Source organism: Silene latifolia, chromosome 4, assembly GCF_048544455.1.
Source record: "Silene latifolia isolate original U9 population chromosome 4, ASM4854445v1, whole genome shotgun sequence".
NCBI classification, from domain to species: domain Eukaryota; kingdom Viridiplantae; phylum Streptophyta; class Magnoliopsida; order Caryophyllales; family Caryophyllaceae; genus Silene; species Silene latifolia.
In genome coordinates, this window is record NC_133529.1 from 3,842,817 (window position 1) to 3,865,910 (window position 23,094).

At 33.8% G+C, this 23,094-nt stretch overlaps 2 protein-coding genes across 2 annotated transcripts; both read left to right on the plus strand.

The window, feature by feature from the left end:
• Window positions 1–136: 136 nt before the first annotated feature.
• Window positions 137–3,925, plus strand: LOC141652611 (GDSL esterase/lipase At5g62930-like). The gene is made up of 7 exons (XM_074460154.1): window positions 137–333; window positions 544–830; window positions 976–1,053; window positions 1,917–2,057; window positions 2,143–2,219; window positions 3,085–3,249; window positions 3,573–3,925. Exons 2-7 carry the CDS (start codon window positions 669–671, stop codon window positions 3,739–3,741), a joined length of 792 nt encoding a protein of 263 aa, XP_074316255.1. The 5' UTR covers window positions 137–333; window positions 544–668; the 3' UTR covers window positions 3,742–3,925.
• A 15,612-nt stretch (window positions 3,926–19,537) lies between these two features.
• On the plus strand, window positions 19,538–22,398 carry LOC141653924 (transcription factor MYB119-like). Its single transcript, XM_074461790.1, has 3 exons — window positions 19,538–19,644; window positions 19,764–19,890; window positions 21,829–22,398. Exons 1-3 carry the CDS (start codon window positions 19,538–19,540, stop codon window positions 22,396–22,398), a joined length of 804 nt encoding a protein of 267 aa, XP_074317891.1.
• Window positions 22,399–23,094: the final 696 nt, after the last annotated feature.

Consider the following 23,094-nt stretch of genomic DNA (forward strand, 5'->3'; position numbering starts at 1 on the left):
AAATGACCAGACCCGAAATCTTCAGAGCCGAAATGACCTTATCCGAACCCGATCTAATTGACACGTTTATCTGATCTGCTTAAAATAGAACAAATCATTTTGAAAACTTCAAACATTACTCCATATCCTATCTTTTAACTATTCACAATAACTAATCTAAACAAACTCGTTTTTCTGTTCAATTTCAATTTAAAATCATATGAAGCCGACACTTTGATTCACCAAATCAAGATTATCAAAATTAGCGATCCTCATTCCAAAGTCCACCCATTACAAAGTACAAACGTGAAATTTGTGATGTACAAATTTATCACTAATGAAATACTCCACTTGGTAGGCAGTCCGTCTTATTATAGACGGACACTATCCGTCTATAGCTATAGACGGATAGTGTCCCTCTCACAAATTAAAGTGGGTAGTGCAAGTGGGGGTATCCATTTTCCACCCACTTGCACTACCCACTTTAATTTGTGAGAGGGACACTATCCGTCTATAGCTATAGACGGATAGTGTCCGTCTATAATAAGAATTTGTGCTTGGTAGGCATGGTAAATAAACAATCAACATTTTACTCCTAATTTTATTCTTTACTACAGTAAATCACACTAGTATTTAAACTGTGATTACTGATTACTGATTAGTACAAACAAACCGATTAGTGTTAGTCCATGAGTACCTTTCCGTCACAAACAAGAATAGCGGAACTCAAAATGTGTCCGGAAATGCAGGGAGTAAGACCACAAATCATATTATTTGGAGATTCAATAACTCAGCAATCTTTCAGCCTTAATGGTTGGGGTTCTTCTCTTGCTGACAATTTCTCTCGCAAGGTTCTAACTTTCTGCTTAATTTCTCTTCTAAATTACTCTATTTTCTTGTTTATTAATTACCCATTTCTTAAATTTCCTCTTTTTATTAATTTTTTGAGATTAAATTGTCTTATTTTGACGATTTTAATCACATATTTTTTTTCAGGCTGATATTCTTAATCGAGGTTATGGTGGTTATACAACTAGATGGGCATTATTTCTATTGCATCACATTTTTCCATTGGTAATTTTTGTGCCACTTTTACTCTTTTGTGTTGTGGTTTTGGAATTTTATTTGATTTGATTTTTCCCCTCGGATTTGCCTATATTGCAAAAGACGGTCTCTTACCATGCTATATGATTCATTTGATGTTACGGGTATGTTGTAAGCATTTGACGGTTTTAAGAAAGACCAACTACTTGGACCTGCTGTCTCAGTGTGCTACTGTTGTGGAATTATGTTGTGATTTGGTCTAAAGTGAGACATGTTTGCCTGCTGTTGTGCTTAGTGCATTGGATGAATAAATTGAGATGAGCAATTTGGCAAGATTTAGTTGTAATTTGCAAAGGAAAAGCTGATTAACTGGCTAATACAATGATGGATTTTGGTCTGTATTGACTATTGAGATGATCAATTTGGAAAGATTTAATTATAAAAACAATCTGATTAATTGGATTATACAATGTTGAGTGATAGGGCTATTTGTTATTAGATTTATTATCATGTTTAGATGATAAATTGATAATGTTACTCGAGGATGCATCCAATGAGTAGATTTTACAACCTGTTGTATGCATTTGTATGACGTAGAATCCGAGCTCTATGCTAAATTTTTCGAGTTTTGTTTAAAAGAATTTGAGCTATGCTATAAAGTTTTTGAACTCACACATTAAACATAAAAAATAAACTCTTACAAAATTCAGAAAAATTACACATAAGCTCGGATTAATGTATAGGGTTGTACAATGCTTATTATACAACTGGTTGTATAGTAGTATTTGTGGGATGCATCTGTGATCTATTATTGAGTTCCTACTCGCCAGCATTTTTCGTTTGATGATAACTGATGAGCCTTTCCTGTCTTCTTTATTGTTTGAAATTCCAAGGGTTCAGCGACTCCTCCGGTTGGAGTTACCATTTTCTTTGGAGCTAATGATGCAGCTTTGCCAGGGAGGAACAGTGAACGACAACATGTTCCCATTGAGGAGTACAAGGAGAATCTCAGAAAGATGGTTCATCACTTGAAGGTTGTTTTTCATCTTGCATTTCTCATCTTCTACTTTTGTTGGTCGAGTTGTTGTTTATAACAATAACTTGTTGATATGATCGCAGGAATGCTCTCCCTCCATGTTAGTAGTTCTTATTACTCCACCTCCTATTGACGAAGAAGGCCGTATGGAATATGCAAGGTATATTAACATTCCTCTTTGTTCATGGAGCAATCACAGGATTTTTTTTGTCTAATAATTTACGCTGAAAGTTCTGGCTTCTATTTATATGACTTTCAAAACTAGCGGGCTTATATTTCCAGACAACTGGGTTTGCTTCTGGTTAAGCTGTCTATGTTCGTGTAGTCAAATATTGGCTTCTGGTTATACAGTCAATCACTCATACAGACAACACAAGAGCTGTAAAAAAAACGTTCGTGTAGTCAAATATTGGCCGAAGGATGACTGATGAGGTTGCCTTAGTTGTTAGAGTTTAGAAAATACATTCGAGTTTTGACTGTTACCCTTTTATCATCTCCCTGTTTTACTCTATGTTGCTCCGGTTCGGCTGCAAGAGTTGGGCGCGACGCTATGTCTTCTTGTCAAAAGTCAAGTTTTTCGCCTACTATAATATTAAGTGGCGAAGGTTGGAGCCTCGGACATGCTAGACGCACCCAAAGTGAAATGCCCAAGTAACATTTGATTTGCCTGCCTTCTGTCTTTTTATTGCTTTGTGCTCAAATTCTTGGAGGGATTGAATTTGCCTTGCTGTCTAGTAGAGTAGTAGCTGACTTAAGTCGAAGCTATATCTTTCTTGCTAACCATCGGGAACCTATTCGCGCTGACCTAAACTTTTTGACTTCTGTTGATAACTGCGAAAGTGATATCCTCCTCAGAAGAGGGGGAATGTTGGGGAATGTTCTGTGCTATGTGGGTTGTCTTGTTTCTTATGTTCTCTTCCCTACATCTTTTTTCGCTTAGTTTTCTGTATAGAACTGAAAGTGTTGCAGTAAATTATATTTGTAACTTTGTGTTAATCTTAGCAACGAAAATTACATTGTGGTAGGTCAGTATATGGCGATAAGGCAATGACTCAACCGGAAAGGACAAATGACACCACCAAAGAGTATGCAGCATCGTGTGTTTCATTAGCCAAAGAACTTGCTGTTCCTTACGTTAATCTATGGTCTAAGATGCAAGAGACAGAAGGCTGGCAGAGAAAATACCTGAGGTATGCTTTCAGAAACTCTCTACTTTTTCTGCTCGTTTAACAACTTTACCTATTCCTCAATAACTTCCGTCTATGGCAAGAAAAAGCGTGTCGAATGTCACAATGCTAACCCTATGTTTTTAACACCGAGAGACTGAATAGACAGTATTGCTTCACAATACGAGAAGCATTGTGTTTTGTGAGTCATATTACTTTACTCCATATTCCAAAGCTAAAGAATAGACAGTCTTTGAGACTTTGTCGCTATTGGAAATTGATACTCGTAACTCCTAACTCATAAGAGCATAAGAATTGATTTTAAGCTTGAATTCTCTTGCTGACAGGGACGGCTTGCACCTGACATCAGAAGGTAATGCAGTTGTATACGAAGAAGTGCTTCAGGTATTCAACCAGGCTGGTCTTTCTGCATCTGTTATGCCATTGGATTTCCCTCATCATTCAAAAATTGATCCCAAAAATCCCGAAAAAGCTTTCAGTACACAGTCTTCCTAATGATATTCATATTTACTTCGATTTCTTGGAGTAGTATTATGGACTCAAGGAACTGGCAGCAATATAAGTTGCCAAATGTGTTATTCTGCGATTCTACTACTCGTCTTTTCCTTATGATGATTAATGAATAAGATCTGTGTAAGTGTGATTCAAAGATACGATTATACAGAAGTTGCTAATTTTACTCTTTGTCGCCTTTTATTCAAGTTTTCTGCATGATCTGCCTTCTGAAGAGTTCATTTGTGTGAGTCCTTTGCTAAGCTTGATTATAAACGGGATTCTGCGACTTAGGTTAAACACGAGAGTGAGAACCGGGGTGAGGTGCCCTTGACCTTCCATTAGGAACCTACCCTTGGGAAAGGGAGGGGGATAATTGGGAATAAGTTAGATGCGGACCTAAAGACTTAGACATTGCTAGGATACCAGGAAGTGGGTTCTAAGATACCGATTGCGAACCTCGGAGGAAGGTAATCGGGATTACTTGTATTGACCACGAACCCGGGAGGGAGGTAGGTGATACCTGGAGGCATTTTCCACCTAAACCAATTGTTTGAGAACTAATCAATGACCGATGAATGTAAATGAAATGTGCCGTAATCGAGTCCTAGCCTTTTACCTATTTGAATTAAACCTCATTCGAGCATTTCTAGTGGTAAGCCATAATCCCTTGTAGCTAGCCATATTGCTTCAAAACTACTACATACTTCTCCAATGGAAAGCTAAACCATCTTGTAACTTGAAATTCTTGAATGGTCCCACATTAACCTAACTATCCAATAGAAAATAAGCTATTTAATTTCAAGCATGTAGATTGTTGGAGCAGGTGTTGTTCGTTATTTTTTCGTTGCTCCAATGTTAAGCATGTAGCTTGGCAATTTACATAAATTGCAAGCAAGTCCCTCTAACATACCATTGGAGTTGCTATTAGAGCAAGTCCAATGGTAAGCTAGTTGCAACTAGCTTACCTTTGCCATATCATATTTTAGGCTACAATTACTTTGAGCTACCAACCTACTACAATGGTTTAGCTTAACATTTATACTAGCTTAAATAATTAAAAATGCCAAAACTAAATTGTTATTGGTTGATTTTTTGTTGTGGGCCCAATTAAGCTACTAGCTTAATGAAGCTTAATGAAGCTAGTAGCTTAAACTAAGCAAGTTTACATGGCCAACTCCAATGATGTAGTCCCTAAATTACACCATTGGACTTGCTCTTAGAGCAAGTCCAATGGTAAGTTAGTTGTAACTAGCTTACCTTTGCAATATCATATTTTAAGCTACAATTATTTTGAGCTACCAAATTGTCACAATGGTTTAGCTTAACATTTATAGTGGCTTGAATAATGGAAAATTCCCAACTAAATTCCTATTGTTTTTTTTTTTTTTTTTTTTTTTTTTTTTTTTTTGTGGGGTTATTTAAACTACTAGCTTAATGAAGCTAGTTGCTTAAACTAAACAAGTTACATGGCCAACTCCAATAGTGTAGCAACTAGCTTACAATTTATAAAAATATCAAGCAAGTCCCGAAGCTACATCATTGGACTTGCTCTAGAGCATCTGCAATGGTAGGCTAGTTGCCACTAGCTTACCTTTGCCGCATCATTTTCTTATGCTACAACCATTTTAAACTAGAATTACTCCAATGGTTTAGCCAACTTATTACTAGCTTAATTGGACCCACTTAATATACTCCTCTATTTGTTTATTCAATTTCCAAAAAAAAAAAAAATCAACACTTTATTTATAGGATCACTATTTTTCTATTGATTAAATTACACTTGTCGGTCGATTTAAGCAAGTATCTCCATTGAGCTACTAGCTTAAAAATTTTTGGGCAAAGGTAGTTTACATGGCCAACTCCAATGGTTGAGCTACTAGCTTGTAATTTTATGAAATTACAAGCATGTCCCTAAATCAAACCATTTGAGATGCTTTTAGCTTCTCATAAGTTTTATTTTGGTTTAGTTGCATCTTTGTTAGCTTACTTAGTTTATTAGTCAAAACGACACTCACCTTGTTATCGACTTAGCTAAATATTAAAAGGGAAATGATAAATACAACCAATGAGTTGTATTTAATCATTTAATATTTTCCATATTTAGTATTAATTTAGGAATTTAAGACTAAATTACACATTCCTTATTTAGTTCTTTAAATACAACCCAATGGGTTGTATTTATCATTTCCCATATTAAAATAAGAGTAAATTGATAAACAGTACAATATAAGGACCCATTTTTATAAACAGTACCAACATAATCAATAATTCATAATCAGTATCAAAATGTTAACTTTTATCTTATGAATAGTACCAAGTCGCCTAAAAATCTCATCTTAACCTACTATATAAAGTCCAAGAAACTATCATTTAAGTACAAATCTTGACTCATCCACTTCCAAACTCCCCGTGTTAGATGAAAGCACATGTAAAGTAGGAAAAAAAAATGAAGTAAAAAGGGGTCTTGATACTATTTGTAGATAAAAGTTATTATTTTTGTACTGTTTACGAATTATTAATTATATGTTGGTACTGTTTATAAAAAAAGTTTTTATATTGATATTGTTTATCAATTTACTCTCAAAATAATTCACTATTAATCTCATTGCTCCTTGTGCCCTCAGTCGTACTACGATATTTGTACATTTGCGAGGTATTTAAAACTCCAACTTTGACCTTTTTCAACTTTCTTCTTGACTTTTACAATCCAGTTGCGTACTCATTATTTTTCACTCCAACAACATATTAAAAATCTATAATGAAATTCAAATTATGCACAATAAGTATAACATGTTGATTGTTTCAAAAAATCATGTGCATGACAATAATTTGATCAATTACAAGAACAATTTATTTCTTTAAAAAAAAACTTAATTTGGACAGAGATGTGAATCACCCACGTTGAGAAAATGCGTAGGTGTGTGCAAGAAGCACCTAAACCTATTTTGGACATGGGTGTGGATGTGGATGATTGATCTATGGTTGCCCCGAAGGTTAGATCAAGTCTCCCATATCTTGGCCAAAAATATATATATTTTTAAAAAAAAAAAAAAAAGTACGGAGATTTATATCTTCACATAGCCAGATAATTATGATCATTTTTTTTTTAATTTTTCATTATATTGTTGATGATGTTTGTTAATCATGATGATGTACAATAATCTAAATCGCGTTAGATTTACTTTTAATAAGATTTTTGACAAATTATATGTTCGTTATATTTATTTGTTTTTTTTTAAAAAAAAAAATTAGTTCTTTTTTGGTTGGAAGGAAAGAGAGAGAATAAGAAAGAGCAGAGTGAGAATGTAAATTGTAAAGTCAGCAACATAAAGCAATCCTACTCTTATTGAATTTCTTGCCAAGTTTATCGTCAATGATAAATGTCTCAAAACTTTCGAATAAGAATTTGAACCCTTATTACTCCATCTATTTTAGTCCAAAACTTATTATTAACTCGATCTATCAACATTAACTTGTGTTGAAAATCTACTGTATGTAACCCATTTGAGTTCACATGAGAGTGTCTCGTCCCCGACACTGAGTACATGAGTAGGGACTTTACTACTTCACTAGTTTTGGTGTTCGATCCTGCTCTTTCATACAATTCCTTTTAAAGTTGTTTTTTATATCAACCAAAAATTGCGTTAAATTGCCTAATTCATACACTTATGATAAACTTTCATATGGCATTTCTTAAAGTTATATTAAGATAATATTGTTGATCGAATATTGACACATACACTACACCACTTGTTATTATCGTTACTTTCACTAGTCTCGTTGTTAGAACTAATACTTCACTATTCTCGCTAATACTACTGTTACTTTTACTAGTTTTGTAAGGTAATACTGCATGTTAACTGAAGATGTTCTTCAGGTAGGGTACTCAAGTTAATTAGTTGAAGAGGTCAATTAATAAGCTTAGATCAAATGACTAGTGCTTATAGGACCTGCTCATATCGACAAAGTACATTTTCTTTATGGGTGTGGCTTCAACAATGTTATTAGGATCGGGATTCTACTTTGGATCGATGAGAGGGTAGAATCGAATCGGTAGAATCAGATCATAGAATCGTAAGATCCTACAAACCACTAAATATAGTTTTTTATTTGGTAAAACCATATAATCGAAGATCAAAACACATATTTATTAATATTTAGAGTAAATTGATAAACAATACCAATATGATGACTCATTTTTATAAACAGTACCAACATAATTAATTATTCGTAATCAATACCAAAATATTAATTTTTATCTACAAATAGTACCATGTCGCATGAAAATCTCATTTTCACCTACTAGATAAAGTCCAAGAAACCATCATTTAAGACCAAATCTTAACTCACCCACTTTCAAACTCCCTATCCTAGATGATAACACATGTAAAGTATGAAAAAAAATTAGAGTAAGAAGTCGACTTGGTATTATTAATAGATAAAACTTAATATTTTAATACAGATTATGAATTATTGATTATGTTGGTACTGTTTACAAAAAATGGTCCTTATATTGACACTGTTTATCAATTTGCTCTAATATTTATCCATAAAAATATTAAAAATTAATAATTTTAGTATCATTGTATGAACATATTTCTAAAACCTACATCAAAATGTTGGTTTTACGATGTCATTATATAAAAATATATATATTAATATTTTTATTATGAGATCATAGGATTGTAACACTACAGGAAAAACGCGGGAAACTGACGGAAAAATAAAGCCCATACTGACGGCTTTTCCGTCGGTATTTCCCTTTCCTGACGGAAATTGATCAAGAACAGTGGGTCACTTATTTCACAAGATAAAATACCCGCATCTTGACGGAAATTCCGTCAGTCTTCCAAAAAACTGACGGATATGTGACGGACAATCCGTCCTTTTTTATAGGCCAATAGTGACGGAATGGCCGTCAGTTTTTAGCATTACTGACGGAATTTCCGTCAGTGATGACTGACACGTGGCATTCCACGTAGGTTTCTGAAATCACTTAAACAGAGGGTAGTGACGGAATTTCCGTCAGTGTTTTTCGTTTACTGACGGAAATTCCGTCAGTGTATGGGACACGTGGCAGTTTCTAGTTAAATCTGGAAAATGGGGAGGGAAACGCAGTGACGGAAATTCCGTCGGTATTTTGATATTACTGACGGAATTTCCGTCGGTAGTATTAAATAACAGACCAGAAACAAAGACTGCCTGCTTTGCCCCACGATGCGTTTTTGCATCGTTTCAAATCTGACTTCTTTGCCCAAAGTACCACGATGCCTATTTGCATCGTTTCCAATATAAACAAAACCTGCAAAACACATCCAATCGTCGACCGCCAAGCGGGAATCCATTTTCACGTCGACCGCTAATGCGGGAATCAATACACAACAAAAGAGAAGGGGACGCAAATTGTTTTACATAAAAACATAGTCAAATTTGTACATTGTCTTACAAATTAAACAGAGAATTGTTTTACCATGTCTTTCATACTTACTAGACGACAATACTAACTAAACTAAAGTTCTAACCTAAAGGCTCTAACCTAAAGGCTCTAACTTAAAGGCTCTAAGTGTTTATAGGGTCAATAAAACTACCACCAATACCTCCAAACCCGTCATCACCACCCCCAAACTCATCCCGTCTATGTGGAGTAAATTGTGAACACGTGTTTGGGGGTTGAGATGCTTGCAAATCAGCCCAAGCCTTTCTCATTGCCGCCATTTCTTCAGCCTGTTCACGAACTTGTCTTTCAAGAGCAACTCGAGCGGATCGCTCATCATTCATTTGGGTGGAAAGCTGTGAAATTATGCTAGGAGCATAAGATAAAGACCGTCGGCCAGCTTTGTTAGGAGGAAGATCATACCATATTTGGGCCCCTGTAGGTCCTGTCCCAAACATCCGGTTCTTCTCGTCAAATCCTCCTACAGCCTTGTAGTAGGCCTGAATCTCGTCGGGAGACTGTCCAGGTGGCAATGGCTGGCTCATCTCCTCTTGGAAATCACGCTGAAAAAATAGAAAATCGTTAGAAATAATATATATATACCTATCTTTATAAGAAAGAGATTATCGTTCTTTGTAATAAAAATAAATATTAAATTAAATTCAAGAATTTACCTCAACATCAGCCGCTCGAGGGTTAACCCACTCGCCCTTCTTATTTTTCTTCGTCTTCATGAACATCTTGTGGGGGGTGGCCTCTTGACCCTGAAATTATTATGGAAACAAGTAAAATCAAGTATATTTTTGTCAATCATATATATTAACCACTTTTTAAAAGCAATATAAACAATACTTACCAATTCCTTGAAAGCATCGGAGCAACTCTTCCGACCAAGAGTGTGGGTGCCCAATGCTTTCCCATCTTTCCCACCCGACTTCCTATTTGCCGTGTTGATTTTCGAATGTTTGGCAAAAGTAGCATCATTTGGCCTATTCCTAAGGTTCTCCAACCAAGAAACAGGCACCCACTTTGGCGGTTTCTTGTTATATTTTATTCCATTGATAAGAGTGGTAATCCGCCTCGTTACCCTCGCCTGCCACTCAGGAATAGGATCATACCCAGGATCGATGGATCTTACATGAGTCTGTTTCAAAAAACAAGTGTGAAATTAGTTATATAAAACTGACGGAAAATTCTTATAATTAAACTTAAGAAAATTATTATAAACTTAAGAAAATTATTATTGAAAAACATAATTACCGCAAAGTAATTCCACATCTTCTGACGCTGTGCGTTACTCGCTTCACCCCACCTAGTGAAGTACTCATCTTCTGTGTTACAGGTGAATGACCAAGTAACATATTTCTTGATTGCTTCGTCATCCCACCTGAAAAACACATAAATATTTGAAATTAAAACTGTAAATGTTAAAGTTTTTTTAAACTTAAGAAAAATTAACATAAACTTACCAATAATGATCTGGCCGAGCACGGGCCTCTGAGAGAATCACCTGCATGTTCTCCTGTCTATTTGATGGAAATTCAGGATTTTCCTCATCCTCAACCTCTTCGTCCTCCCGATTCCGTTGAGATGCATTTGCCTTACTATTGCTCCCAATCATACGGCGAAAAATGTTCGGCATAATCACTGCATGTTAACAATTCAAATCGTTAGTATATATAAACAATTGAAAAAAACACTATGGAAAATCGTGAACTAATTACCACTTGCCTCTTCTTTAATGCATTTTATTGGGTGAATTGAGAGGTTTCTTATAACCAAATCTTGAAAATTGAAACACACTATTGATGTTAAGCTATAACGACATGTATAAAACAAAAAACCAAATAGCTTAGAACGACAAGTAATAAAAAACGGAGGGCATATTTTATTGAATGTTTAATAATTGTACAATTACAACTAGTCCTCCTCACTATCACTATCACTACAAATCAAAACAGTTCATCATCCTGAAAAAAGCACTCCCACTTCTTCCTCTCGATTCCTCATTTTCGTATCTAATAAGTTCTTCAACTTCATCTTCATCCCCTTCTTCTTCGACGTCTCCGTCATATTCCCTTGACCTCTTTCCACTTTGTCACTTGTATACATCTTCATCATCTGTATCTTCCAACAAAATCGGTGAAATTGAATGATCATTCACAACCACATCTTCTTGAAAGACACTTTCTTCAATAGGAGCATCAACTTGTGATCTTGCCTTGGTTTTAAAAACCGCGGACCACTGAATACCTTGATTACCTTTCTTAATGGTTGGATAAGGAGCATAACAAACTTGATCGACTTGAAAAACTGCCACAAATGGGTTATGTCCACGAAGTTTCTTTTTCTCGTTTACATCTACAAGTCCATAAACCTTATGGATACTAAGTCCTTGTGGGGAATTATCAAGCCAATCACATTTAAACAATATAACCCTATAAACCCTTTGCCCGGCATAATAAGAAAGCTCAATTACTTCATTTAGGGTTCCATAGTAGTCCAACCCTTCAGTTGAATTCACAGAAACCCCATTGCTTAACGTAGACTTCGAAACATCAACTCCCTCCTTATAAGCTCGAAACTTATAGCCGTTGATGGAATACCGTCTCCAAGACTTCACCATGTTACTAGGACCCAATGCTAAAGCTATTATTAGATGATCCTTCAATCTATGAACCTATGAATAAAAAAATGTTAATTAAGTTGTTATATTTTTTTCAATATCTAATAAGAAATCTAAATGAATAGTTCAATTTCAAAGAAAATGTATCATCACTTACTTGATTTCGGAACCATTTCGGAAAACTTTTCTCATGTGATGCCCAAACATCATCAGAGGATGTGACATCAGGAAAATTGATTTTGATATGTGCCTCAAATTCCCTATAAGTAGGAAAACATGTTTTAGTTATGTATTAATTACCTATAAATTCGATCTAATTTGATAATTAAAAAACAATTGAGTAATGATGAAGTATTAACTTACTTTTCATAAGTATCTAAAAAATCTCCACAGTTCTTTAGCACATAAAAATGAGCTTCTTCATACTCTTTCTCAGTTAAGTACCTCTCGTATACATTTTTAGGTTGTAGTTCCCATGTCATCATTGAATAACTCAGGTAACTTAGATTTCAACTGGTCATCGGAATTTACACCAACATCTAAGTCTTTTGCTTTTGTGTCAATGTGATCTTCGAAATAAAAAGAACAGAAATTTGAAATTTCCTCTAACAAAAAAGCGTTGCATATTGAACCCTCCACCCGAGCTTTGTTGCCAATCTTTTTTTTTATATGATTAAGAAATCTCTCAAATGGATACATCCATCGATATTGGACAGGTCCTCCAACTTTTGCTTCATAAGGTAGGTGAAGAGGCAAATGCTCCATGGAATTGAAAAAAGACGGGGGAAATATCTTCTCTAACTTGCATATTATCTCCGCAATGTTTGACTCTAGACGTTCCATAGAATCAACTCTAATCGTAGAAGTACACAGGTCTCTAAAAAATTGGCTTATCTCGGTTATTGCATTCCAAGGACTGTCGGGGGAGCAACTCTTTCAAGGCAACGGGGAGTAGTCGTTCCATAAAGACATGACAATCATGACTTTTCATGGAATGTAACACCATCTTTTTATGGTCAACACACCGACTCAAATCTAAAGCATAACCATCCGGGAATTTTAAGTTAGCAACTTGATCACATAGAGCCTTTTTCTCGCGTTTGATAAAACAAACCTAGATGATGTGTTCCGTTTATAGCAAAGTTCATTAAAGTCTTCTTTACCCTTAGTGTCAAATTTAGTTTTACCTGGTACATCCATGATGGTGTTGATAAGCTGTTCAAAAATTTTTTTCTCAATGTGCATAACATCCAAGTTGTGTCGAATCAGCAACGTTTTCCAATAGGGAAGTTCCCAGAATATGCTTTGTTTCCACCAACCTTCATTCTGATCTTTCAATCTTTTCAATTCTTTATCAGAAGCATCAACTATTTTAGGCAAGTCTTTTACGGATTCCCACACTTCATCACCCGTTAGTTTCGATGCGGCTATGCGATTCTCGTTTTTTCATTTTTAAGAAAATGCTTACAATTGTCGCGGAAAGGATGATCAGGTGTTAAGAACTCACGGTGACAATCAAACCAACAAACCTTTTTGCTATTTTTAAGCCAAAAAGATCTATGATCATTTTCAGGACAATAAGGACAGGCACGATATCCACTTGTGGACCAACCAGAAAGCATGCCATATGCCGGGAAATCGTTGATCGTCCACATTAATGCAGCCTTTAATTGAAAATTTTGTTTCTTAGAGACATCATAGGTGTCCACGCCGGTTTCCCAAAGTTGTTTCAACTCTTTGATCAACGGTTGGAGGAAAACATCTAAATTTGTTTTCGGATTCTTAGGACCGGAACTAGCACTGGATAAGAACAGAAATTGTCTCTTCATGCATAACCAAGGAGGTAAGTTGTACGGAGTCACAATCACGGGCCAACAAGAGTATTTCGTCCCAAAGCGCCCAAAAGGTTGAAATCCATCCGTACACAAACCTAGCCTAACATTCCGGGGTTCACTTGCAAAATCTGGATGCTCTCTATCGAAATGCTTCCACGCTTCTCCATCACTTGGATGTGCCATTGTCCCCCTTTCTCTTAATCGAGAGTTTTTGTAGTGCCAACTCATCTCACCTGCTATGTGCTTGGTTGCATATAGTCGTTGTAACCTTAGCGCAAGCGGAAAATAAGTTACTGGTTTACATGGAATTCGCCTCCCACTTGAATTCTTTTTACCTTTATACCGAGATGCACGACACTTTGTACATTCTTCAAGATTAGAATTTTCCTCCCAGAAAAGCATACATCCATTGATACATGCATCAATCTTTTCATGGGGAAGTTGGAGTCCCTTCAGAACTTTTTAATCTCATTAAAATTGCGCGCCATTTGATTTTCCTTTGGAATTATGTCACCAACGAACGACACAAAACTATTAGCGCATCTAAGAGATATGTTGTTCTCACATTTGATTGATAACAATCTAGCAAATTTGCTTGCAACAAACTCATATCACTTCCCTCAAACACCGGTTGTTCAACTTGCTCTAACATTTTAAAGAACGAAGAAACTTGGGGTTCGGGGTTTCATAACGCACTTCTTCATCGTCAAGGTCATCAGGATTAAGTCGATCCTCCAAAATTTGGTCAACAGTATCACGCAATGCATTTTCCACGAACTCACGGTAAGGATTCTCACTAGCATTTGTACTAGGTAGTTTCTCACCGTGATACGTCCATACATAATAATTATCGGCGAAACCATACGACCAAAGATGAATTTGAACATCTGCTTTCCTTTTAAAACCTAGGTTTTTGCATTTCTTACACGGACACCTCATTTCACCTAAATTCTTGTACTCACTACTTCCCTCCGCGAATTTAATAAACTCTTTCACCCCATCTGCATATGCTTTCTTGGGTTTCTTTTTTTCGTCTAATCTTTCATACATCCACTGCCGTTCTAATCTTTTCATGTTATTATATATCTACACATTTATATATATCATTAAAAAAGATAATAACCTAACAATAATCAAAATCAAGCATAATAAACAATAATTTAACATTTTAACCAATATAAATATTGTATTTCTTTGATTTGGGTCCTTATCACTCCAACCTAAACCCATCAATGTACGTTTTAAGTCACTAGCAAACATGTACTTGTGATTTATTAATGAGAAAAAAAATTCGGCAGCAATTCCCATCCGTTCTCCAAATACGCAATATAGAATAAATAATTACTCTACATATGCATTTAGAGAACATTAAAGGAATTGTTACCAAACTCTTTTCTCATTAACAAATCACAAGCACATGTTTACTACCTAAGTGACTTAAAACGTACAAAAAGACGATCCCAAAACGGGGACTATTCAAAAATTACTCCTAGTGAGTAATTTTTGAACGGGTACTAGGTCAATATGAACAATAATTTTAACAATATTAAAAACAAAACATACAACAATGACTACTTTTTCAATTAACAAAAACTAACATGATTTACTTTTCATTTTACATATCTAGTCTAATTCATATCTATTCTAATTAACATTTAACAATAATCTAATTTTTAATAATAAAATTAAATATCTATCTTAACTCAACATGCATACATTAAATAAAAAAAAATTATAACTAATAATCTAAATTAACAACATACATTAACAACATACATCCGTCACAACATTGGCTTCTATCCTAAGTCAACATGCATCAACACCAACCATTTTTCAACAACAATTAAAATAATAACTAATAATCTAAATTAATTAAACTAATTAAAAAAATTAAAAAGAGTAATATCCGTCAGTTTTTCACAATTCTGACGGAATATCCGTCAGTAGAAACCTCTGAGGGATTAAAACAATAACTAATAATCTAAATTAATTAAACTAATTAAAAGGAGTAATACCTAATTAACTTGACCAAAAAAAATGAAAAAGGAAGTGCAGTGGTGGCGGCTGCGGCGGCTGGCGGCGGCGGCTGGGGGCGGCGGCGGCTGGGGGCGGCGGCGGCTGACGGCGGCGGCCTACTATTAACAAAAAAAAAAAAGATAAATAAGAAAAGGAGAAGGAAAAGGATGAAGGAGAAGGAAAAAGATAAAGAAAATAGAAAAAAAAGATAAAGTTAATTACCTTATAGTGATGGCGACGGCGTGGTGGTGTTGGTGGTGGTGGTGGTGGCGCCGGAAGTGGAGGAGGGTGGTGGTGGTGTCGGGTTTTATGGAGGTAAGGGGTTGAGGCGATTTTAATTGATTTGGGGAATTTTAGTAAAGTGAAGGAGGAAATTATCGCGTGTTGCAGTTAATAGAAACCACTGACGGAAATTCCGTCAGTTAAATAGAAATCCTGACGGAAATTCCGTCAGTATTCTCAAAAAACTGACGGAAAATCCGTCACTGCTCACTTTATCAGAAAAATAATGCAAGGACTGTACACGTCAGTTAAAGTAACACTCCTGACGGAATATCCGTCGATTTTTTCAAAAAAAGCGACGGAATATCCGTCACTAGGTCAATTATTGTGACACCGTCACACACCACCACCCACTAATAATTGACCAAGTGACGGATATTCCGTCGCTTTTTGAAAAAATCGACGGATATTCCGTCGACGGGTACTGATGTTTTCAAAATTTGTCATCCAATTTAACGCGCAAAGAGCATTGACGGATTTTCCGTCAGTATTAAACGTTTCCTGACGGAATTTCCGTCACAGTTCTTTTGGCGCCTTTGACTGGGTCAACGCGCCAATATATACTGACGGGATATCCGTCAGGAAACTTTGCTGACGGAATTTCCGTCACACATCCGTCAGTAACCCGTGATTTCTGACGGCCTCTTTTTTCCGTCGGTAGGGCCGTCAGTAAGCCGCGTTTTTCTTGTAGTGTAAGTTCGTATAATCGTATTATGATCCCATCTCTAAAAAATTTCAAATGAATAAGATCTTAAGATTCTATAACCACGATAGAATCGTAAGATCTGAGATCGGTCAAACATTTTGGGTCGTAGGATCGAATCGGGATTCTGGCAACAATGGACTAGAGAGTTTTTCCTTAACCTAATAATGTTAAATGTTTCATTTAATTTGGCTTTGTTAATTTTAGAGCATGTTTAGCCTAGTTTGCTTAAAATGAGTTTCTATTTTTTAAACTTAATTTTTCAAAAGTAGTTTTTACGAAACAGAAACACCAAATTGATGCTTCTATTTTTATGGGCAAAAATAGGGTATTTAAGCTTTTGAGAATTCACTATTAGGTTTTAAATTTATGATATATTTGGCCAAAAAGTGTTTTTAAGTCCAAAAATAGTTTGAAAATCAAGACCAAACATACACTTAGATTATTGGATTATAGATTACAAAGGACAGATATAGAAAACAATATCGTATAAATTTTTTTTAAAAAAAAACTTCCATCATAAGAGATTTGGAATCCTTCTTTTCCATCGTGGACTTCTATCCAAAGAGGATTACAAACATAAAGAAAACGTGATCAAGAGGCATTTAGGAAAATGTTTTTCTGGCGTGTTGCTTATCCAAATAAGTTATGTATGTGTTTGGTCTTGTTTTTCAAAGTGTTTTTGGATTTAAAAACACTTTTTGGCCAAACTTATCATAAATTTAAAAGCTAATTGTAGATTTTCAAAAACTTAATTACCATGTTTTTGCCAATAAAAATAGAAACATCAATTTGATGTTTCTGTTTCTTGAAAACTATTTTCGAAAAATTAAACTTAAAAAATAAAAACCCATTTTAAGCAAAATAGGCCAAACATGCTCGATAATTATTTTATGATTTCAGATACACTAAAAAAGGGTGTTTGACTAGTAAATAACATGTTAGGAGACTTTTAATACATTTAAGGCTTTTGCCATCGTCTTTGACTAATCAATATGCCAATTTTACTATTAGGTAAACAACATACTGAAATAAGATATTTATGGTCAAAATATTGTTTTACAATTGCATATGCTGCTTACTCCAACATATTTGTTAAGATATTCGAAAAAGTAAAATTTGCTTCATTTTACAAAGAAAAATAACAATATGAGAATCTTAAAAAGACCCTGATTCCCTCTCTTAAGATGTGGTGGTGCTGCAGTGTTTGGTAAATGACGGATTAGTAAGTTTTTAGCATAGGGTTGGCTTTTGACGTGTTTGACTAACTAATATGCTAATTTGGAGGTGTGTCAAAAACATATTGAAATAGCAAATTCGAGGGTACAATCTAATATTTTTCAATATGTTGTTTGAAGTAGCATATATTGAGACTAAGTTTGACCTAACTTTTTAAAGTGTGTTATGTTTTTTTGCCAAATTCAAAAACTGAAAATAATTTCTTTAAAGCTCAACAAACATCATTTTGCCCTAAAAAAAGCGCCAACTTGGTTTGCTTTTGAAAATTACTTTTAATTACTTATACTTGGGAAACAAAAATTCATTTTTAACAAATTAGGTCAAATATGCTCTAAATTAGTATGTTAGGAAAAATCTTTTTGGGCCCTTTTACCCTTGAAACACGTTTAACAAATATTTTATCAATAATTTGTTCATGTCATTATATATGTTATTTTGCAAAGGATGGAAACAATAGAAATAACTCAAACGAGAATACACATTTGCAACTAAAAAAAAAAAAAAACAAGTGTCTGAAATAAGTTTGTGTTAGTGTATAGGAGAGGACATTGTGCTCATGCTATGTAACCAAATGACAACCTCATCAAAAAAAATCAAATAAAGTAGGATTAACACCAACAAAAAGAGCACATTAAGAAATTTAATAGTGTAATCAATTCAAATTAACTCTTTGACCACCTATTAACTAGTTAATTAACATTGAAATAACTAATATATATACATAACTCCAATTTATTTATTTATTAACCCATTTATTAACTCGCAAGAGTAATTATATTGACTCCCTTAAATTTACTTGTACCCTCTCATAATTAACATACAATATGAGATTTTAAAGTGGTCAAAATAAGACCAAAACATGATTACTTTCTTTTCTAAGCATTTTCTAAGTGATCTCAAAATTTTACAATTAGAAAGAAATCTATACCATAAGATAGTGTAGATATCAACCAAATTGATCAATCCCATGCAAAAATTCATATAAATACCACTATACATCCCTTGTTTTTTAATAGGGAGCAAAGAATAAAAACTACACCAAGTAGAAATTAAGTCATAGTTTAATTTCTCCTTAGTTTTTTTTTCTTCCTTCTCTTACACCTTTTTTTTTTTTTTTGCTCTTTTTGATGGATTTTGATGCAAATTACATGAAAAAAATTCCTTCTCAAATTCCCTTATTTTTGCATGAAAAATACTCATCAAAACCAAGAGATGATCAATTCTCCTTAGAAGGATCATCATCATTGAAGGGCACAAATAATTTTCTCCAAGATTTTCATTCACTTGAAAATGTTGATCATCTCAATGGATCTTCATCCACATTAAATAATCCCATTTTTCCAATACAACAAACTTGTTACAATCCCTTTGATAACTCAACATTATCTAGTTGTTTGACAAATTTTGACTTCTTTGAGACCAAACCATATGCAAACCATGTAGGAAACAATGGTGCATTGGTTCCTCTAATGGACAACTTTAGTCAAAGTGGGGGACTAGGTGGTTTAGGGCATCCCCAAATGATAGACACACCTACTAACATGTTTAGTCCAATTGGTCAAAGCCTTAACCCTTTTAATCACCGCGATTTTAGCCTCACAAATTCATATAAGCCATCGGATGAGGGCTCATGCTCGAGTCCTAAGATGACTAATGTTAACATGGCTCTAGAGAATTTTTCAGTGACAACTACAAGGAGAAAAGGCGGTAGAGGACATAAGATGAAACCGGATGTCGTCAAGGGCCAATGGACTATTGAAGAAGATAGGTATGTAAAAAAAAAAATTGATTATTTCATTAACTATACTATCATAAACCTCAATTTTAATGTCATTTCAATAAAATCTTAATTAAATTTTTGTTTAATATATATTCATGTCAATGTAGACTCTTGATTCAATTAGTTGAACGCTATGGAATAAGGAAATGGTCTCAGATTGCTCAGCTACTTAATGGTAGAATTGGGAAGCAATGTAGGGAAAGATGGCACAACCATTTAAGACCGGATATTAAGGTAAATTCCTTTTTTTTTTCTCTTCACTAAAATTGGATACTAGTTATTGCGTGCTACCGTCGAATGAGTGATGTACAAAAAGTGATCACTTTAAGATAAACAGAAACCACTTTATGTTAAAAAGTTATCATTTTTTTTATAAAATTGTCATTTTCTAAACGGTTGTTTCATACGACAGTCATATAATATATTTGCTTGTGAAAATTGGAATTTAATACATCCTATTTTTTTCCTTCTATATTATTCCGTACATGCCATGTACAATTGTACAAGTGTCTAAGGAGCAAAATAAGGGAAAAGGGAAGCATTTCTATGAATTTCATGCATGCAAAGTTCCCAACCAAGCATTTTGGTTTGTAATTGGGTATTTTTTAAGAAGCTTTCGTCACTACATAACCCAATTAGGAAATCATAAGACTAGTAAGATTTGGCTAATATGTAAGTAACATTTGTACTTGTGACATATACGTTACATTTATTGAAGAAAAAGTTTAACAACTCATATACATGGTTGTTATATTAAAGTCACAAAAGCTCATGTTAGTGTATGTAAATATTTAGGCCATATTCCGTGTTAAACTTAATCGTCTAAATTAAATTGAACATGTTTAAATAAAACTCATGTTAGTATATGTAAATATTTAGGCCCTCATAAAAGCTCATGTTAGTACATGTAATTGGTTTGAATACTTAATACATGCATGATGCATCTCCTAAGTAAATTAAGTAAATCGGATTTTCTAACGTGTGTCCTGACCTTAACAATCGTAAATATATTTTCACCAATATAAGAAGTGGATTTTTGTTCCTTAAAGTTTCACCGTAACGTTTTTCTTATGTTTTTTTTGATATTTTTCCAATATAAGCAGATATTTTTCCTGTGGTTTTTCTGTAACGTTTTTCTTTTGAGACTTTTTTATTGCAAAAGGTAGAATTTTCTCCTCCTAGTTTCACCATATTGCCTTTTTATGATTGTTTTTCTGTTAAAAGTTTTACCACAACACTTTTCTAATTATTATTACGGTTTTTTTAGCATTTGCCCTAATGGCATATATTAAAGCCTCAATATGATAAAATTGACAAGATATTATCATTTGACATTCAAGTATAAACTCATTTTCATATTCTCATGTGAAAATCTTGTTTTATTAGTCATAAAGCTCATGTCATTATTATACATAAATATACAAGCCTTATTTTTTTAAAATGATATCGCCTCAATTGAAGAACGAGTATGAGCTAAACTAAATTGAACTTGACTGATTTTTTTTTTAAGCATATCATGTCGGAAGTACTTTTTTTTTTTTTTTTACTTATTTATAGTTTATCTTAACGCTTTTATGTTTTCTCATGAGTTATTTTCAATTTTTACACGACTACACCTATACCTATTTCCCAAGTAATTTAAGTAAATCGGATCTTCTAACCTGTGCCCTTACAAAAATCCTAAAAATATTGTAGTATAAAAAGTCGATATTATTTTCCTTATAGTTTCATCGTAACGGCTTTTATATTTTCTTTTGATTTTTTTCCAATATAAGCAGATCTTTTTTCTGTGGTTTCCCGTAACGTGTTTTACGTTTTCTTTTGAGATTTTTTTTAATACAAAAAGTGGATTTTTTTCTCATAGTTTTACCGAAACGCTTTCTTATGATTTTTTTCCCAACATGAAGTAGATTATGTTCCTTAAATTTTTACCGCAACGCTTTTATTATTATTACGCTTGTTCTAGCATTTGATCTAAGGGCACACGTGAATAACCTAATAAGTTTCACAAGATATTCTCATGTAAAATTCAAGTATAAACTCATTTTTCACATAATTAATAAAAACATTTTGTGAATCTTACCATATTTCGGTTATGAACGTGTGCCTTTAAGAGACATGTTAAAAACCGATTTCATTTTTTTTTTCCTTCATTTTTTTTGTTTTTCTTAGAAAGACATTTGGAGTGAAGCAGAGGACATGATTCTCATCAAAGCTCATGCAGAAATAGGCAATAAATGGGCTGAAATTGCCAAGAATTTGCCTGGTAGAACTGAAAACTCCATCAAAAACCATTGGAATGCAACCAAAAGAAGACAATTATCTAAGAGAAAATGTAGATCAAAGTACCCTAGGCAAAGTTCTATCTTGCAAGACTACATCAATGGCTTATCTCCTGAAATTATCAATGCTGGTTGTAGAAAAAAACAACCTACCAACAATAATAAAATTAATAACAATAATACTACTAATAATGGTGATAATACTAGGAAGTCATCAAATGATCAAATTGGGTCATCAGATTCAAGCTCCAGTAATCTTTTCGCCGATGAATTTGACTTTGGTGATGAGGTTCCTGACTTCAACTTTGATGATCATATGTTTGAAGAAAGTAGCATTGAGTCTTTGCTTGATTATGTGCCTAATGAAGAACCCGGTAACACGACAATTTGCCATGATGATCATTTTCAAGAGAAACAAGAGCTTGATTTGGTTGAGATGATTAATCAAGCTAATTTTTAAAGGGTTTTGACAAGATTGTGAGTTTACAAGGGAGTTAATTTATGAGAGATTTCAATTTTAAGAATTATATTTAAAGGTCATATTGTAGTGTATAAGGGAGAGTGAAGAGTCATACATGTTTTCTAAGGGATGTTTTTTTTTTTTTTTTTGTTGAATTATGATGTGTACTAAAAAAGTAGAATGCCCTGCAAAATTTAGGGCACACCGTGTTACTTTTTTTTTTTTTTTTTTTTTTAATTTAGGATTGTTGTCCAGTATCGTTGTCATTAAAAAAATTGGATGTAGACATAAAGTATATCTGATTTTTGTTACAAGTGTTTATTAATTATTAGGGTTGTTGTCGGTGAAATATTCGGATTCTAAAATAATAATTTCGATTAACTTTGAATTCTCGAAATATATAGATTAAAGTACATAATTTATGTCGAGGATTGTCATACAGTAACTTTCATTGTTTTTTTAACGATGTAACAATATTCCTCGATCACATCCAAGACGTCAAAAAATCACCTACCCAGCCTTCAAAATATAAATAATCAATTTAATTGTTTACAATAAAGATAATAAAAGTAGTTAAATTATTTTATGCTAATTGAATTATTATCCCTCAAAATAAGAGTTATCCTAATTGAATTATTATCCTATATACCCCTTCGACATAGGATAGGAAAACCGAAAAACGAGTAGGATTATATT

Bases quoted from the DNA above. Each gene is read 5' to 3' on its own strand.
- LOC141652611 (XM_074460154.1), top strand. From the start codon at position 669: ATGAGTACCTTTCCGTCACAAACAAGAATAGCGGAACTCAAAATGTGT. The intron at 831-975 runs GTTCTAACTTTC...ATTTTTTTTCAG, and splicing joins CTGACAATTTCTCTCGCAAG to GCTGATATTCTTAATCGAGG. The intron at 1,054-1,916 runs GTAATTTTTGTG...TGAAATTCCAAG, and splicing joins TGCATCACATTTTTCCATTG to GGTTCAGCGACTCCTCCGGT.
- LOC141653924 (XM_074461790.1), top strand. From the start codon at position 19,538: ATGGCTCTAGAGAATTTTTCAGTGACAACTACAAGGAGAAAAGGCGGT. The intron at 19,645-19,763 runs GTATGTAAAAAA...ATGTCAATGTAG, and splicing joins TGGACTATTGAAGAAGATAG to ACTCTTGATTCAATTAGTTG. The intron at 19,891-21,828 runs GTAAATTCCTTT...TGTTTTTCTTAG, and splicing joins ATTTAAGACCGGATATTAAG to AAAGACATTTGGAGTGAAGC.